Source organism: Papaver somniferum, chromosome 11 (assembly GCF_003573695.1).
Source record: "Papaver somniferum cultivar HN1 chromosome 11, ASM357369v1, whole genome shotgun sequence".
Taxonomy (NCBI): Eukaryota; Viridiplantae; Streptophyta; class Magnoliopsida; order Ranunculales; family Papaveraceae; genus Papaver; species Papaver somniferum.
The window spans coordinates 6,373,880-6,385,636 of NC_039368.1; the positions used below are offsets into that span (position 1 = coordinate 6,373,880).

At 33.5% G+C, this 11,757-nt stretch overlaps 2 protein-coding genes across 14 annotated transcripts; both read left to right on the plus strand.

The window, feature by feature from the left end:
- The first annotated feature begins 3,000 nt into the window (after positions 1–3,000).
- On the plus strand, positions 3,001–6,949 carry LOC113321484. 13 transcript variants are annotated; one of them, XR_003346692.1, is made up of 12 exons: positions 3,001–3,218; positions 3,310–3,427; positions 3,517–3,573; positions 3,662–3,736; positions 3,832–4,631; positions 5,128–5,278; positions 5,603–5,687; positions 5,773–5,844; positions 5,944–5,993; positions 6,084–6,178; positions 6,331–6,530; positions 6,615–6,949. XR_003346692.1 is itself a non-coding variant. In XM_026569399.1 (5 exons), exons 2-5 carry the CDS (start codon positions 5,838–5,840, stop codon positions 6,697–6,699), a joined length of 342 nt encoding a protein of 113 aa, XP_026425184.1. In that variant the 5' UTR covers positions 5,316–5,687; positions 5,773–5,837; the 3' UTR covers positions 6,700–6,949. The 13 variants fall into 13 exon arrangements, 1 of the variants encoding a protein (XP_026425184.1); XR_003346687.1 differs by having other exon boundaries at positions 3,832–3,884; positions 4,544–5,278; XR_003346693.1 differs by having other exon boundaries at positions 3,832–3,884; positions 5,095–5,278.
- A 3,315-nt stretch (positions 6,950–10,264) lies between these two features.
- Positions 10,265–11,161, plus strand: LOC113323287 (dehydration-responsive element-binding protein 1D-like). The gene has a single exon (XM_026571573.1). The coding sequence runs from the start codon at positions 10,398–10,400 to the stop codon at positions 11,112–11,114; it is 717 nt and encodes a 238-aa protein (XP_026427358.1). The 5' UTR covers positions 10,265–10,397; the 3' UTR covers positions 11,115–11,161.
- Positions 11,162–11,757: the final 596 nt, after the last annotated feature.

An 11,757-nucleotide genomic window follows, 5' to 3' on the forward strand; every position in this document is an offset into this window, starting at 1 on the left:
AAAGTAAATCACACAACACACATTGTTAATGAGAAAGACTGCCTGGCAGAAAAACTTTGAACCTAGTATAGTTTTGAATACTCTCTGAATTAAGTCGTTATACAAATTGACTGCCAAAACCTCGTATAGTTGATACCAAGTAAATAATCATTCGTTAATGAGTTTCTTAAATATCTCTGTGCTAACAACCAACCCGATTTGTACACATGAATCCTTAAAAAAATTCCAATATTTTGAGATGTTTCATCCGTTGTGAACACTCCCTCTCTCAACTTCTTTGGATACAAAAGAATAATATATTTCAGTAACCAACTCACTTATTAATCTCCCAAATCAAGATTTCGATCAAAGATAACATATAGGAAAGGATCTTCCGTTTATTCAATATAAACTCCTTTGGTCAAATATCAAACCAAGACAAAGATTATTGAAATAATCAATCTCAATGAACAAGATTTATCCAAGAAACTTGACAAGAAGAAGAAACTAGACAATTTGTTTGATCTTTACAACAAGCCTTAAGTTTATCGAAATAAACTGCTTGTTTGGATCCCAAATAATCAAGTTTGCTAGAAGAATCATAAAGATCAGAAACCAGAAATAAAAAAAAGTCTTAAATCTTCAAAGTAACCAATACACAAAACAACTTGATTCCACTATTGATCAATACACATAGAACGAAATCTGTTAATGTTGATTGATCGATGGTTCTATCTACAAATATTGAATTACTAGATCATTGTTAATCCTCAAACAAACTTGAGTGGCCTTATATAAGAAGATAATGACCTTTGTATAAACAAGTTTGATCTATCAAGGATAACTATACAGTTATCTAGTTCTTAATTAGATCAATTAATCAAAAAACTAAAACAAATACAAAAAAAAATTAATCTCCCACCAACGGTTCTACTAAAAGCTTCTTGATTCCAAAGACGCCTCTAAACGACGGTAACACAAGATACTTCACCTTATTAAATTGCTCATATCTCTTACAACTTTGCTTCCCCATGTAATCACTTAAGTTGTGTGTTACAGGATGAGTTTGTAAGAATACAATCTCCACTATTTATGGTGTTATGACCAAAGTTTGAGTGGAAGAACAGGTATTACCAATTTAAAATTTCTCACTAGAATTACTCATCATGAGTTATTAGTATCTCTAAAACTCAAAACCCTATCGTTTCTATTTTCCCCCAAATTTTGTTTTTATTCTCCTTCCTTTTCCCCTTTCCAACAAACACAAACGATAATTATAAGCAACTAACTGTAAGTTTGTAATCAACATGCTTTATCTTACTAAATTAATCTAACACCTAACACTCAATTAACAAAATAATGACCTTATTTTTTTTATTCGCCGACCTCAATTAATTTCAGCTTCCCCCAACCGAGGGTTCTGTATTCGGTTATTGTTAGTATTATCAGTTTGATATTTGATCAGTAACAAAATTTAAACAAAAAAATCACTCAAAATATCATACTCTCAGGTAAATTTGACAATTTTGTCTATGGTTTCTTAAAGGGATAGGAAAAGAAGATATGAGGAGAGCAAAAATCGAAGGTATACTTAATACTTTTTTTGAACACCTTCATATTTGGTATCTCATCCCTCCTAGTTTGGAGGACCTAACTATCGGAAATGAGTTTAAGTTAAATGGGATCTAAAATCAATTGTGTAATGAAAAAAATAATCTTTTTTTATAGCATATAATAGGGGTCCATAGACTGCTCCTAAATGCACTCATTTAGGATTTTTAAGCTCATCCTTCTAGCTAGTTTGTAGCACCTAACTATCCGAAATGAGTTTATGTTAAATGGGGTCTAAAATCCAATATGTCATGAATATTTTCATTTTATAGCATAGAACAGTGGTCCATAAACTACTCTTAAATTTACTCATTAAGATTTTTAAGTTATTACAAGGGTTCAAACTCCGAGCCCCGCAGTGGGAGGGAGCATGAGAACCATCAAACCACTTGATGTTTCTCAGAGAAAAAAATCACCCTCTATCGGAGATGCTCTTATTAAATTGGCTAAAGAAATAAGAACGAATTTTTAGGAATCATGGTTTTTTTTAAGGGATCGTGATTTTATTTTTGGTAAGACATTTAAAAATAAACTTAAGCCACCCTTTATCCAAATATTTATATCAATATCAAGATCATGTTTCCTGATTAATTTTTTATAGTGAGTAGTTGAATGATTAAGTTAAATTAATTAGTGAGCTTAAATTAATATATGAATTTTTTTTTTGAGAAGAAATAGAATTATTGAGAGAGTAAAGTATAAGAAGACGAAGAAAAAATATTTTTTGAGATGGGTGACCATGAATCTTCCTCTCCTAACACTACACCAAATATGGGGATTAGCAACTCAGATTAGCAACAGCTTTGAAGCTGTTGTAAAGTTTCAGTTGCGAATTTTAGTTGCAAAATGTTCGCAACAGTTTGAAACTGTTACGGAACTCGCAACTGTGTCATTCTGTTGCGATTCGCAACTAAACCCACTTGTACGCGTGTGGAAAACGAGTGTGGTTGCCTACACTTTTCATCTGAGTCGGTCTAGTTGACTATTCAGCCATTCAGATCAAAACTGATTCGGCTAACTTGTTATTATTGAAAGAACGGTCCGCGAGTTATAAACCCAGAGGTGTCACCATCCTTCCACAAAAAACTCATCAAAACAAAAGTAACACAAAAACCCCATCAAAACAAAATTAACACAAAAAACCCCAAATTTAAATGTTGGTTTCATCAAATTTTATTTTGGTTTCATCAAATTTTATGATGAAACCAAAATAAAATTTGATCAACATTTAAATTTGGGGTTTTTGTATCAATTTCTAAAAATTTGGGGGTTTTGTATCAAGTTAGTTTACGATGGAGTTTTAGTGGTACCCAACATTTGAGTGGGGTTTTTGTACCACCAGTTTGGTCACCTTGGGTTTTTATGACTAGTTTTGTTGAAAGAAATCACTTTCTCATTCACTCTTCCCTTTCTTCTTCTTTCTTTCTCCAGCAAAAGCTAGCTCTGCGTCTTCCTTCTCTCACCACCACCACCACCACCGATCTCTTCTCTTTCACCCCTCTCTATACAAAAAGATTGTTGAATCTGTATATCTGATCTTTCTCAAGTAAAAACCATAATATTTCTTACAAGGTTAGGGTTTGAATCCCAAAGAAAACTGCAGCTTAGGAGTTATTCGATATTTTAAGGTTAGGGTTTCCTTTAAACTCTAATATTTCTTACAAGCCCTACTTTAATTTCGCTGATTGATTTGATTTAGTGTATGGCTCTTTATTGCAGGGTGGTTAGGGTTTTCAATCTCTCGAGGAGTCGTCTTCATCAAGCCTATGATAATGGTAGAGATGATGCCCCACCTCAATCAGATGTTTAAATGTTCAAGTTAATTTCTTAATCAATGGTAAACCGACTCAAATTACAATAAATATTTAGTTGCTACTTTTTTTCTAATTAGGGTTTTGATTTCTACTTTTTTTCTCTTCTCGCCAGAATTCTTCCCAAGGATTAGGTTTTCAGAGTAGAAGACTTGATTATGGCAATTCAATGGTTGGTATTGTGCATCTGCTCATTTTTTCAGTTTGTTTGTTTTATATTTTTTTGTCTTACTAATTGTGTGTATTCTTTTTTTATGCAGGCACCAAAGAGTAGAAAGCCCTAGCTCCCAAAATCTTCAAAACCAGCTAAATCTGGTGGTTGTAAACAAAAGAAGGTCAATTCATGATCCTCAAACTTTAATCTGTATACATGTATTTACAATTTTGGTTTTCTGGAAGGGCCAACATTTAATGGTAAATTTATGTTTAGAACGCAGGAAGTTGTGGGAAATCTAATCCTTTTATTCTTCTGAAAGGGCTATGGTATGAGTACCTTGATATCTTTAGTGTTGCCTTGTTGATTAATATTTCAACTTAATTTGAAACCTTTTCTTTAGATATGTCGTACGTAAATTTTAGAAAATTGTTTTCTTTGTATACTCTAGGATGTTAGATTGATTGAGTTATAGCATTTATATTTCGTTTAAAGTCTGTCTTATTCGTTCATGCTCTTGTGATTGTTGTTAGCTAGGCTTGCTTGCAATGTTGCATCTCAAAATCTTTGGGTGTTATGTTTCTTCATCCCAAGTCATAATGTTTGGTCGTGTTTTTCATTAGTTTTATGCCTCGACCAGTCACCATGTGCTTATTGGCTTTTGTTAATGAAATTCTTAGATGAAACTAATTTCCTTAGGATACTTGAGTCTCTTTCTAGGTCAGGGTATACATTCCCGCTCGAGTTATTTCTCAGTGTATTGTTGGAGCCATATTTCCATCTTTCAGTTGAAATATTTCCCAGTTTCCTACCACAGTGAGAATAGCATATTGAATATCAGTATCATTTCTGGCATTTGTTTAGTCTGATATGCATATAGAACGTATGCAACTTTTATGTGCTTCCCAATATTTTTTTTCAATAGTTCTGTCTGTCCTAGGGTGTTCAATTTAATATGCTAAGTGTCTATTTTGTTATCCTTGTGCAGAGCTTCTGCAAGTCTTTTGTACGTCGGCTTTCTCCGTTGCTTCTGATGGTATCCTCTTGGAGATATCCATCAGGTAGAGTTGAGTCATGTATGTGTCCCATTTGTTCCTTATTTGTAATAACCTTACATCTGAACCCAATAATTGGATTTACCACCACCAGAAAACGCACATCAAGTGTGTGCAAAATTTCTTGAACCAGGAGAAGCTGAATATCAGCAGACTAAAATGGTTGTTGAGCTTGGTAGTCATATCATTCATGGTATACATGATCAGAATGGGAACCATGTAATTCAGAAGTGTATCGAATGCATTAAGTAGAAATTTGCTTCTAACGTTGTTAAGAAATGTGTAACTTTTGGTGGTCCTGTTGAACGCCAGTTTTTGGTCAGTGAGATGTTTTGTATCTCCAAGTATATATTGTTCTTCTACCTTGTGTCTGGCTATATACAAGTATATTTTTCTCGAGAAGCGAATCCTAAAATCAAAGCTAGACATAGTAGTTGTTTGTTTCTTATATTATTGTTTGGTTCCTTTTATTGTGTATTGCAAGATATGATGAATGATCAATTTGATAACTATATAGTGCAAAAAGTACTGGAGACTCGTAATGTTCAAATACCTAGGTTAAATACCTGTTATTTATATGGTGGATTTCCTTACGGTCCTCAAGAAGCTACACTGAGAAGGGGGGGTTGATATAGACTATAGTGATTGGAACTTCTATAAGAATAAAGGTATGTATTTGCTCATGATGGATATCAATTTGCAATGTTATATAGATTTTGTTAGTAAATTTTGTACTACGGTTATCCTATTTTTTGCTGACTTCATGAAATCCTGGTGGAGGATCATGTCGAGAGGGGAAACCTTGACTTTGGCTCATTAAAGTTTCATGTACTTGACAAAGATGATGAGATGCCTGATATTTTTTTTTTTTGACAATGTAGAACTTATCCTTGTTATAATGATGATAATTGTATACTCTTCTAATAGTTATGTTTTGAAAAGGATGGAGAGTCTAATTTTTCAAATATCTTGTATTTTTGCTCGACCAGTAGGTTTGGTGGATTTGTGGATGCTTCTTGAAGGTTTTTAAAAGGAGCTTCCAGTATTAATAAGGATTTCTATGCGTACCCTGCAAAAGTAAGTAGATCTTTTTTTTATACTGGTATAACTAATCCATTATTCTTATTTGTTTAATACTCCTAACTTCTATCTATTCCTCTAGGCTATCTTACCATACTGTCAAGCACTAGAGAAGTTCGCTCCCTATAGTTGATCTCCACTTTTCTCATGTCAGGTACTTTTACAGTGTCATATGCCTTGTATTCTCTTTGAACTCTAGATCAGTTCATCGTCGGGTAGTTAATCATTTTGCTTGTTTGAACCTGTCTTTCAGGTTGGAAGTGGTCCCTCGCTGGATCTAGAAGCTCGTTTGCTTCGATTAATGTGAGTCTTTCCATTCTCACCTTTCAAATTATTCGGCTCTTCGATTCCAGCTTACATTTATCCTCCATTTATTCTCTGTTACTTGCTTAGGGTTTGCCTGCAATCAGAGTTACTACCTTGTAATCTTATTAGAGAGTATCTGGAATCAGAGTTCAAGAAAACACAAAATTCTGGCATAGCATGTGGTAAAGTCTTGTTAGATTGGAACTTTGTTGTTTTGTTTCTTATTGAATGTTGTGTCTAGGTTGGGTTTGATAAATGAGTAAGAAAATTCACGCCATACCAAAAGTACTCAAACACTGAACATATTTGTTTACCTTTATTGGATATTTTACAGGAACCATCGTTGTTTGAGGCATTATTGGGGTCTCAGAGTCCATGGATAGCTCACCAAGACTGCTGGATTTTCAAGGTTATTGGTTCTAAATGTTGGCCCTTGATTTCAAGGTACCAGGCAAGAGCTAGTGAAGAAACTCATATTTGTGTCGCCCATTTGCATGGCTTAAGTGCTCAACAGCAAGAAATAAGCTCTTTCATGTGAGTATTTTAATGATCTCTTTGGTTTGAGTTCAGGAAATTTAGTTAATTGAAGTACTAAGGCTTCCACTTTTGATTGTACAGGTTTGATATGAATACATGGAGGAGAAAAGGAATGAATAACTCCAGAGCTTCTGCATTTTCAGTGAAAGTGGCGTGCGACATTTAACACATTGCTCTTGCTGGTTCCAGTAGAAATGCCTCATAATCCATGGTGACAACTTAAACTTAAACCTTTGGGCATGCCTCATGATGCAACAGAGATGTCCACCTAGGTAGATGGTTTCTTTTTCCTTTAAATTGTTATGTAAGAACTTTGATGTGATATTGAATTTATAGATCTATATGATTTTTGTAATGTGCTTCATACTTTGTGTATGAGTTCATCATGGTGAATTAATAAGAAAACTTTCTTGATAGTTGTGTTGGATTAATTATATTGTCAAATGAACAGGGGAAACTTGATTTTGCGACTGAGAACTCTAATATCTACCTGGTTTTGACCGGCCAAAACCTGGTGGTCAAAACCACCATTTTTTTGGTGTTATAAAAATTTCGCAACTGCGTCAACCTGTTGCGAAATTCCAGTTCGCAACTGTTTTTAGTAGTTGCGATCTTTCAGCGTTGCAACAATTTGAAACTATGGCGAAATATTGCAACATCGACTTTCGTAACAGGTTTAAACTGTTGCGACCCTGTTTTGCAATTGCCAGTTACCGTTGCGAAACACTAAATTTGGTGTAGTGCTAAAGTATTCGTGAATATTCACATCGATCCAGATATGAGAAAATTAAGATCGAATACACTACGGTTAACAAACGCAGAAATTATACTCAAAACTATAAATTGTAACACTCTTAATCAACAATTAATTTTTCGGAATTAAATAGTAAGCATATCATAAGAACTTAACTCTCTCTATCTCAAATTATATACTTTTCAGAAATTCTCTTTAAGATGCATAGAATAGAGCCAAAATATTTTCGCCATCTTAAAATAGTAAGTAACATCAACTGTGTATCTCTAGATTCAAATTCACCAAATGATTTCAACTCACACATAATGAATGAAACAACAACAATTACAAGTCTAGGCCGACTCGCTAACTCTCCCTGATCGGTACAAACATTATTTAACCTTGATACCATTAGCAATCCAAAAATATCGACATTGCACGATCGATAGAGATATTTTGGCAGAATCTCTCCTACATAAAACCTGTATCCTAACTTTCAAACTCATTACAAAAACTAATACAAACCTAAACTATTAAGATAAACTCAAGCACTGTTATTACTAATACTCCACTAATTTTATTTTATCTTCAATTAGGAAATATTTCAAACAATATAAATTCCAAAATTAACCAAATAAAAAACATCAAAATAAACAAAACCCATTATAATTTTGCACTTGAAATCAGCATCTGAACAAACCAATTAGACAAAACTCAATAATTCAAAATAAGTTAATAAAGAAATCCTCGTTTGATACAAAATAAATCTAGATCTTACCTTTTAGATTTCTCCAAAAATTAAGATTTAAGTTCTTTACGAGATTCACCGGTTGATAATGTTCAAAATCTTCAGATTTAAGTAATAAAGACACAAAACCTACATGACTTAAATCCATAGTTTGCAGTGATAACCCAGTTACTGAAAAGTCAAAGTTTGCATCATTTACTAGATCTTTCAAGTGCTTAATCTTCTCCTCTGTGATCACAAACTTTCCAGAATTAACTTTGTTTCTTGTCCCAAACTCTTTCTGCATAATTACTGAGTAAAGAAACAAAGGTAGATTTAAATTTGTGAGGAACAACTTTGTCGTTTTAGCTAAAAGACACGAAAAAGATTTCATTAGTTTATTCCAGGAATCATATCTAATGATTCTTTTTAACAAGATTTCATAAGGCCAAGAATAATTAAATACGACAAATCGTGACAGACGTTTGAGAACTGCAGATAGTTAACAGATGGGCCGAATTTGGAAATTTTGATTCGACGAAGTATTCTTAATTGTAGGAAATACCATATGGTCCTAGAAATAATATATTAGAGATAGTCTAGTCCAATTGATTGAGTCAACTATCTGTTTGGTCCTTTTTGTAAAATATATTATAGTTTGGTCCTAAAAATTATGATCTGGTCCTAGGGTGACGTCATGGATGATGTAATTTTCAAATGGTAGTGGTAGAAATATCCTTTTAATGGGGACCATATATATACTCACTATTAGGAGAGAAGAAAATAATTTTCAGATTTATTTTCTCTCACTTCCTTTTTTTTTTTTTTTTTTTTTTTTTTTTTTTCTAGATCTACTTTTTCTTCTTCTTCTTCTTCTTTTTTCTTTCTTCTTCTGCTACTGTTTACGATGGTGTGTTAAGATTGGTGTGTTAAGATGAAGATGATGATGAAACGATGAAGATTTGTATGTTTTTTTGTGTTTGTTGTTGTTTGTTGTTGAAGATGGTGAAGATGATGAAGACGATTTTCTAATGAATTTTTCTTGATTTTTTTGTCTATGCTGATGATGATGAAGAAGATGAAGATGAAGATGACGATGATGAAGACGACGATGATTTTTCGTTTTTTAGTCATTTTTTCCTTCTGCTGCTTTTGAAGATGGTGAAAAAGATGAAGATCTGCTTTGTATAGGTTTGTATAGGTTTTTATATGGAGTTCATTGCTGGAATGAAGTCTGATTTGTATAGGTTTTTATATGGAGTTCATTTCTGTAATGAAGTCTGTTTTGTATAGGTTTTATATGGAGTTCATTCTGGAATGAAGTCTGATTTGTATAGGTTTTATATGGAGTTCATTTCTGGAATGAAGTTTGTTTTTTAGGTTTTTATATGGAGTTCATTTTTGGAATGAAGTCTGATTTGTATAGGTTTTTATCAGGAGTTCATTTCTGGAATGAAGTCTGTTTTATAGTATATAATGAAGTGTACAGTTTTCATCAGGCAGAATGAACTGCTACAAAAAAAATTGAAATTAACACGGAAGGATACTTTGATCAATTTAATATTTTTAAATAATTATGAACCACACACTAAAAGCGTTTTTCCAGAAAAACAAACAGACATGGACCCAACTGAAAAAAACCAGACGATATTTTTCCCAATTTTCTGCAGATTATGAAAAACCTATCAAAAGTTCTAAACAAACCGAGCGTTTAGACAATTTAAAAACAACTAGACACATGAGTCCATTAAACCGGGCCCCTGTGAGTTCACTGAGGTGAGATCCAATGGAATGTGTATGTGTTGTTTTAATTGTGTTCAAATCCTCGGTTCATTTGGAACCATTGCCTAAAGAACCTTCGATAAGCGACATGGATAAGATTGGAGACTTGGGGTGTCCCATTCAGCATTGACAACGGTATGTAGGAAATTTTAATACATTATGTTCAAAAGTCATTCCCATTGGACCTCATCAAAAGCTTTGGACAGGTGTCAGTTTCATATAGTTCAGCGTCACTAGCATTTATGTACGGACAAATGTCAGTATAGCAGTTGAAATCACATTTGGATTTTTTGATTCTTTGCTCCTAAATATCTACCAAATATCTGATTTCTTTGAGGCTGCTTTAGTAATAAAACATGACTAATAATAATAAGATAATTATAGGAAACTTACCAAAACATATAATATCAGTGGCTCTGTCTTTCCTTTTACCGTGGGGTGGGGCTGTTTCAATATCTTCTTCCCACTCTATAAGTATCCCTTCTGCAATATCTTCTTCTTTCAAAATTCAAACCCATCTCTCTCTCTGTTATCAAGAAATTCTTCTTCTCCCTCCTTTTTAGATCTCAAGTTCAGCTTGCTCACTATCTTACAAACATAAACGCACTTTCACTACTACTTAATGGACTCACCCAGAATGAATTTTGAAACTTCTTTTGAGTATTCATCTTCTTCATCATCATTTACAGACCTATATTCATCTTCAGACTTGGATGAAAGTTTCCAGAATCCGGTATCTGAACAGCAATTAGTGTCACACAAGAAAAGGGCAGGAAGAAAGAAATTTAATGAAACTAGACACCCAACTTACAGAGGAGTAAGAGCAAGGAAAAATGATAAATGGGTTTGTGAAGTTAGAGAACCCAATAGTAAATCAAGAATTTGGCTAGGTACTCACTCTACTCCTGAAATGGCGGCTAGAGCTTATGATGTTGCTGCTTTAGCTCTTCGAGGGAATTTGGCTCCACTAAATTTCGAAGATTCTTTGTGGCTCTTAACTCGTGCTAAATCATCTTCGGTGAAGGATATTCAAACTGCTGCTGCCGAAGCCGCTCAGGCTTTCCCTCTCCGTAGTTATACAGAACCATCATCGATTAGAAAAAGATCATCACAATCTGTTACTTCTAGACTATCGAGAATGGTTGAACACGCTGAGAAAATTTCTAATAGTTTACTGACTCCGGCAATGTTTTACGACGATGAAGCCTTGTATTATATGCCAGCACTAATTGCCAGCATGGCAGAAGGGATGTTACTAGATCCACCTCAAGAGAGTTACTATTTTGGTGACGTGGATTGCAATGTGAACCGCAGTTTGTGGAGTGACTTAAGTGATTAGGATTTTGTTAATTTTTTATTTTATTGAAACTCGTGGTCCACGACCCAGGGCACATCATTTTTTATTTTATTTAGGTGAAGTGGTGGTTGTATCCATGGAAAATAGCATCTTGGATGCTTGGTTCTATCCACTACTATTCTTTGTTAGTTGAGATATTTTTCTATTTCTTTTTCCTCTGAGGTCATTTCAAAGCTAGTTGCTGTATAATATCCAAAATGCACATCATTTGAGGACGTCGTGCTGATGTCTATTTTTATCATCTCACCATAAATGGAAAAAAATGCTTCCATATAAATGGAGAGACAAACAAAACTTGGTCAAATTAGGGTATGTCTAGATTAATTGGGTTATACCTAATAGATAAAATAGGGTCATTGAAAATAAAATCCAAATCCCCTTAATCATATATATTCTGAAAATGGCTAATATGTCTTTGTTTAATTAGTAATGATTAACGTGTTTAGTTTAATTAATCTTGTTACCTGAAAAGTTATAAAATCTTGTTTTGGTTGGTTGTTACATTAAAAGTTATAAAATCTTGTTTTGGTTGGATTGAAATTATGGATTTTTTGAGAGATTTTGAAGAATTTTTTTTTTTCCCGAGTTTTTCTTTTTTAACAGAAATGAAACTACACTAGACAAA

Bases quoted from the DNA above. Each gene is read 5' to 3' on its own strand.
- LOC113321484 (XM_026569399.1), top strand. The intron at 5,994-6,330 runs GTGAGTCTTTCC...GATATTTTACAG, and splicing joins GCTCGTTTGCTTCGATTAAT to GAACCATCGTTGTTTGAGGC. The intron at 6,531-6,614 runs GTGAGTATTTTA...TTGATTGTACAG, and splicing joins CAAGAAATAAGCTCTTTCAT to GTTTGATATGAATACATGGA.
- LOC113323287 (XM_026571573.1), top strand. From the start codon at position 10,398: ATGGACTCACCCAGAATGAATTTTGAAACTTCTTTTGAGTATTCATCT.